The sequence below is a fragment of the Myotis davidii genome, unplaced genomic scaffold, assembly GCF_000327345.1.
Source record: "Myotis davidii unplaced genomic scaffold, ASM32734v1 scaffold496, whole genome shotgun sequence".
NCBI classification, from domain to species: domain Eukaryota; kingdom Metazoa; phylum Chordata; class Mammalia; order Chiroptera; family Vespertilionidae; genus Myotis; species Myotis davidii.
In genome coordinates, this window is record NW_006289398.1 from 1718526 (window position 1) to 1725299 (window position 6774).

The window sequence follows — 6774 nt, forward strand, 5'->3', positions numbered from 1 at the left end:
TATATAACTGTAAGTAATATAAAAATATTAAAAATTAATTTTAAACAAATTTCTTTACACATTAGTTATTCTTTCACAATGCAGTCATTTTGACGGCTTTTGGGCAATATAGGTATATACTAAATTTCAGTCTTTTTAGTGTTAAATTCCCCAAATGTGCACTATTATTTCACATATCTAAGCTATTCTTCATGCTATTTTGACAGAACTGCCTTTCTTATTTGATCATTAAAATAAAAAAATTAAGACAAAAATGATGAAGAATATGTAATGGCTACAATATAATAGAGTTCTTTATTACACTTCGCCTTTGCTATAATTACCTGAAGTTCCTTAAACTCCTCTTGCTGGTTGGTAATCTTGCAAGTGAAGTAAAAATTTCTTCCAAAATTAACTGCCTATGTTTTTCATATCTTGAGAATACCTGTTTAGTAATTATAAGATTCCAAATTAAGTTTGTTATAATTATTTAAAGACAAAACAAAAATGCTACTATAATATGATAAAAAATATAATCTGCCCCCAAAAAAGAAAAAAAAGAAAAGAAAAAAAAATCTGCCATTTAAATTGAAAATGTTGTCAATATCTTTAATAGCAATGACTGGGGTAACCTGCTTAATTTTCCTATCATTAATAACATTCTTACAGAGGTCAGAGTATGGAAAGTAAGATAAGATTCAAATAATTTTAAGCAATTATGATTTTGTAATAAATATTACAGAATTACTAACAAAGATTTTTTAAGTATTTAGAAGTGCTTAAAATCTAAGGCACACTGAAAAGTCCTTATGTTGAAATGTATCTATGGAAAATTTGAATCTGCATTAACTTTTGCAAGTTTGGATTAAATTATATCAATATTTTCCTGGGGGGGATAAACTAAAATAAAATTGATTATACTTACTGCAGTGACTAACTTAATGGCACACAATTGTAGTTCACTGACATTTTCCACAAAAAATGGTGTTATTCCCATTGACGATACCTGCACACACATAAAAAAAGAGTAATCAGTACACATCTTTAGTTGATTTCAGTAACATTCTACCTTACTAAATTCTAAAAACATTCACGAACTTACTGGAAAACACTGAGAGCGTATTTATTTTCCCCTCATCAATCAGCATCTAGTTCTTTCTCTGATCCCATTCATCCTCAAACACATTAGCACATACCTTCCTTCACAGCTACCATTCCTCTAATCTCCACCTTTAGAATTGATGTCACAGAATAGAGAGAAACAAAAAGACATTGCCGCCATTCTGGATGAAAATATCCTCACATATTTGAAAGAAAATAATAACTTATCTTTCCAAGAACTTAGAGTTTAGAATTTATACTACATTTATTCACCTGTCTTCTGCACTAAATGTTTCTTCTAAAAATTTCCCTGATACTTATTTCAATTTAAGATATACTCTGCATGAAAAACTAACACAGTGCTAGTATTATCATGAAGTGAGCAAGGTTATATTAAACTCAAGTAAACCCTCTAGTCTTACATAATTTGGTCTATAAATATAAAAATGCTTCAAAAACACTTACCTGAAGAATTGTTGTGTCTGTAAGGAGTTGTATCTCCAGCAATTCTGATAAGCTGCTAACAATGTCACAAACTTTATTATAAAGCATTACTATTACTCTCTGCTTATGGGTAGAACACTTTGCCCGTTTTGCCTTTGAACTTAATAAGCCTCCTAAAAAAATTCAAAACAAGGAATATATAAACTTTCAATAATTTTTAATAAACAGCAATAAAACTGTTTTCTGAATTAAGAGGACACACTTTCCCCCCTATATAAAAATATAACCTGGTTATTTATTGAGAGAGAAAATTACTCTAGGTATTTATTTAGAAAGTAAACATTTTTTAACAATACCGTATGGCACATTTCTGTGGCTATTAAATTCTTTTATCTAAAATACCACTTCATCTTTATTTCTATTTTTGTATTGTAAAATAGTAAGATTATATTTCCCTGTAAGTTAACTTGCAATTATTCAATAGGTAACCAAATGTAGGTTATTCATGACCAAGTTAATCTAGTTCATTGCTTATTTATAAAGGTTAGAAATAAAAGAAACAATATACATCCTAAATCAATCCATTTTGTAGATAACTAATATTCTGCGAAAACTTAAGAGGAAGTGATAAATGGAACCAGAAGCTAATATTATCTGGGATTTCCCCCTGACTAGTAGAAATTATATTATACACAAATAGGTGCTAAAGAAATAATGGAACAAGTAGTAGATTAACTAAAGGCTTTACATTCTAGTCAAATCAAAGGCAGTGTTTATTATAATCTATGTAATCTAATAATTTTATGCCATTTTAAGTCATCGCATTCTGACCCATCCACATGGTAAAATTACATAACAGGCAATTTTGATATTCTACTAAAAACTATCAATATAAAAGGGCAAACTAACCTCCATGAGGATCTAATCTGTAAACAGGATCATACTGAGGATAAAGTGTATTCTGCAAATGAAATTTAGTGTACTGTATAACTCTTTCAATTACATCCTCAATATATACAGCTTTTGGCATATTAGGGGATGTCATTATGTTGATAGTTGTAAGACAGGCATCTGCTGATTTTGTAACTCTCTCCATAATCAGGTCTCTCCATAACCTTTCTTCTTCTTCAGTATCATTATTCTATAAAACAGCAGATTGTTATTGAAATAGAAATAAACACATTTATACCTTAAAATGTAAAAAAATAAATTATGATATATTTTATTTTAATGGGTGGAAAACATGGTAAGAGTTTTGATCTGTGTATATTCTTTAAAGGACATTAGGAATGAAGTAAAAATCCTGATATTGCTTTGTTTCAACATAATATATACTGTTTCCTAATTTCACCACTAGATGACACTCCAATGACAAAGATATAGTAATCTTCACCCATGCACTTTATAAAGATTTTAGCTAAAGAATATAATTACATATATATAAATAAGTTTGTGTTTGGGGTGTAAACATTATGATAGTAAAAAACTTTATAAATTCTGCTGCTGTGAGAACAAAGCAAAAATTAACAATAACAAAAGGTAGAGCCTTATTTAAAAGTGGTAAAATGTTACTGACTCAATCATTTCTAGTATCTGTTTTTCAACAACACTGTAATTTTGAAATTGAGATTAAAAGCAATGAGTATGCATTTAACACAATTTATTTTCTAAAATGGATAATTCAACAACTGACTGAAGACCACATTTTAATTTACATATCAGCAGCCTCCATTACAATTGTGAAGGGGTGGCTTTTAATCTTATAACGTAAAAACCCTCTACTATATTCTTAGTTATGAAATATCAATTTTATATTCAAGAAATACTTTTATATGCATGCTATTCAAAGTTTATACATTGGAAAAGGAACAAATAAAAGCATATTATATGTAAAGCAGAGAGGGGTTTTCTAACTACTAATGCCTAAAAATTTGATTACTTTTTTCTAACTCTTCAGCTTTCTTTCACTTTACTACTTACATACCTACTTAAAAATAAGATAAAGTTAACTTTTCTTTGACATTAAAATTGCTGCTTGGAAGAATCAGTTAAGCAGGTTCATCATTGAGACTAAGGTTTTCAGGAATGAAAATAATTTCATTAAGACTGAATCAGCTAGCTCTCCAGAACTCTAGATTCTTGATGATATTTATTATAACTTCTTGCTAAAGTATTTTAAATAAAACTTATAGACCAAAGTTGGAGTATACTGCCATTATAGATTTCTCTAAACCTTTTGTTTCTATGATTCAAAAACTAATTTAGAGAGGGCATTGGAAAAATATGGATATATTTAATAAGCCATTGAAATACCACCTGAGAGTATAATCCTACATTTTTAATTTCATGTACATCAGATCCTGTGGCTTCTGAAAACACAAGAACATTTCCTTCATGAGATAAAATCGAGTGCATATATGATACATAGTATGTATTTACATCTAATAATGGAAATATGTGTATCGAAAGTGTTAAGAGTAGCTATTGATGGATGGGAATATGAACCTTCTGTGCTTTTTAAGTCTTGAAAAAATTTTAAAATATACTATTTTTAAAATCAAACTTTTAAAGAATATTCATTAATTCAAAACCTTCCCCAATTCTTATTTTTTATATCAAACACCTATAAACATCACTATTTCTATTCATTAATGAAAGAGACATCAAATCAATTTGAGTGTACATATGATTTTGAGTATCTGCTACAATGCCAGGAAAGCAGATCTCAGGCAATGCACTTGCACTTATAAATCATTATACCATGCTGCTATTGCTTTTGAGATAAACATCCTAAAATGTAGTAACAGTTCCAATTAACATTTATTGAGAATTTACAATGTACCAGACACTGTTGAGCACTTTACATGAATTGACTTATTTAATCCTTTCAACAACCATTTGAGCTAGGTATAAATATGGCATATAAGAATTGATGTTTTAGGATACATTAAAAATCAGCATAAGATTTCTAACTATTTTTTCCAAAGAAGGTCAAGAAAAAGAAGTACTACCTACAACCATTTCATAAATGGAAGGACGTTTTAAACACAATCATACACTTACACAAGAAAGAGCATAACGGAAGATTAAAGAACAGTCCTTTAAATTAAATGAATTTACACCTTTCATTATTATTCTTATTTTATGTCAAAGCTGTGAGTTGACAATATGTAAAAAGGAACTTTGAATTGCTAAAAGTGCAACTCTAACAGCCATGTTAATGAATGTAACTAGTAAATGGTGGTAACAAGCTCAAATTAATGAAATTTGGAATTTTTCCTATAAATCAATGTTCCTATGGAAAAAATTAATCTTAACAATCGTAAAATTAACAATATGGCTCTTAAACTTACATGATTTAACAAAGTGGAAAGCTTTGACCCATCTTGAATATTCTTCTCCAAGATATTTAGGACTTTCACAGTTTTTTCAGTGGAAAGCTAAAATCGCAACATAAACTCTTTTATCCATCACTGGTAAAGATATAAATTATTCAAAAAATATTCTATACAATTATCCCCTTTAGACTATGGAGTATATAACATTACCACCCTCTTGAAGAACAGAAAAGAAAACTTTCCAACTTAGATCCTCTACTCGTCTGAATTATTAGAGCATTACTTGTTTTTGAAAGACAGAAGAATTATGTAGAGAATTACTTGTTTTTGAAAGACAGAAAAGCTTCTATCTTTTGAAAGAAGGGCACATGCATGCTTCTAACTCAGCTCTTACTATATAGCTAGTCAAGACTAAGTTTGCTCTGATGCTGGGCCCTCTGCTTTTGTGCCAGTGACACTGAACATGCATGTGAAAAACACACAAGATTTCTGATTATAAGATGGATTCCATACTATAATGTTATTCAGATTTCTTAAAATCCAAGATAATATTTTCAATAACAGAAGCATAAAATTGTAAATAAGTTACAAATGTAAAATAACATTGCTTTATTCAGTAAAAATCTTTATTATTTTTACTATACCCTATTTCATTTGTTACAAAGATTCTATTTAAAAAAAATTAGTAGTCAATTTAGAGATTCTACCAGGAAGCAACTGTTACTTATATTCTTTTGATTGAATAGGTCTTTTAACCTCCTAGCATCAGCTAGAACTCTCAACCAAATCACTCAGAATAGTCGAATGGGAGGACCAATAGAGTAACTGACTCAGGTATATTTGCATTATTCATTCTGGAGTATTGCTTTAGATATTTTCACAACAGATTCCACTACTGAGACTTCTGATAAACCTTTGATGTTTTAAAAATACTCAGCAAATTCACCTTTGAAATAGTTAGAATATTAGCTACATGTACTAGTAATTGTGGAATTTATGAATTAAAACCTAAGACTGGCATTGGCATTTGAGAAAACTGATGCCATATTCCTATGTACAAAATAAATCAATATATCCTCACTGCACACAGCAATATCAATGTAAAAAGCACATTAATTCCTAGTTAGCTGTGGGATCTCTATTTTATTTTGTTAATCCTCACTCGAGGATATTTTTTCATTGATTCTTAGAGAAAGTGGAAGGGAAGGGGAGTGATAAGAGAGAGAAACATCAATGTGAGAGAGACCCAACAATTGGTTGCCTTTTGCACACGCCCCAACTGGGGCTGAAGACTGAGCCTGCAACCCAGGTATGTGCCTCTGACCAGAATCGATCCCAGGACCCTTCTGCAGTCTGTGGGCAGATGCTCTATCCACAGAGCCAAATCAGCTAGAGCTTGTCTCTCTCTTTAAAAATCAAACACATGGGAACCCTTCCGCACTAGTGGCGGGAATGTAAATTGGTATAGCCACTATGGAAAACAATAGTGTTCCTCAATATATTAAAAACAGAACATGTGATCTAGCAATTATATATCTGAAGGAAGACACTAATTCAAAAAGATATCTGCACTTCCATGTTCATGGCAGCATTATTTATAGTAGCCAAGACATGGAAGCAACCAAAGTGTCCAAAAATGAATGAATGAAGAAAATGTAGCATGTATGTACAATGGAATATTATTCAGTCATAAAAAAGAAGAAAATGTTGCCATTTGTGACAATTTGGATGGATCTTGAGGGCATTATGCTAAGAGAAACAAGTCAGACAGAGAAAGACAAATATTGTATGATCTCATTTATACGTGGAACCTAAAAAGCAACAACAACTGAAGTCACAGATACAGAGAACAGACTGATGGTTGTCAGAGGGGTGAGGGGCTGGGGGGCTGGGGGGGAAAGGGGAAGGGAGT

At 30.6% G+C, this 6774-nt stretch overlaps 1 protein-coding gene across 4 annotated transcripts in view; it reads right to left on the minus strand.

Moving 5' to 3' along the window:
* Positions 1-6774, minus strand: part of NIPBL (Nipped-B homolog (Drosophila)) — a 138683-nt gene that overhangs the window by 77632 nt on the left and 54277 nt on the right. For all 4 annotated transcript variants that reach the window (XM_006761751.2, XM_015562638.1, XM_006761747.2 and 1 more), the window contains 5 exons: positions 4878-4964; positions 2434-2665; positions 1546-1697; positions 905-985; positions 324-424 (listed from right to left, as the gene is read on the minus strand). In XM_006761751.2, coding sequence (XP_006761814.1) covers positions 324-424; positions 905-985; positions 1546-1697; positions 2434-2665; positions 4878-4964 — 653 coding nt within the window. The remainder of the gene's footprint in view (positions 1-323; positions 425-904; positions 986-1545; positions 1698-2433; positions 2666-4877; positions 4965-6774) is intronic.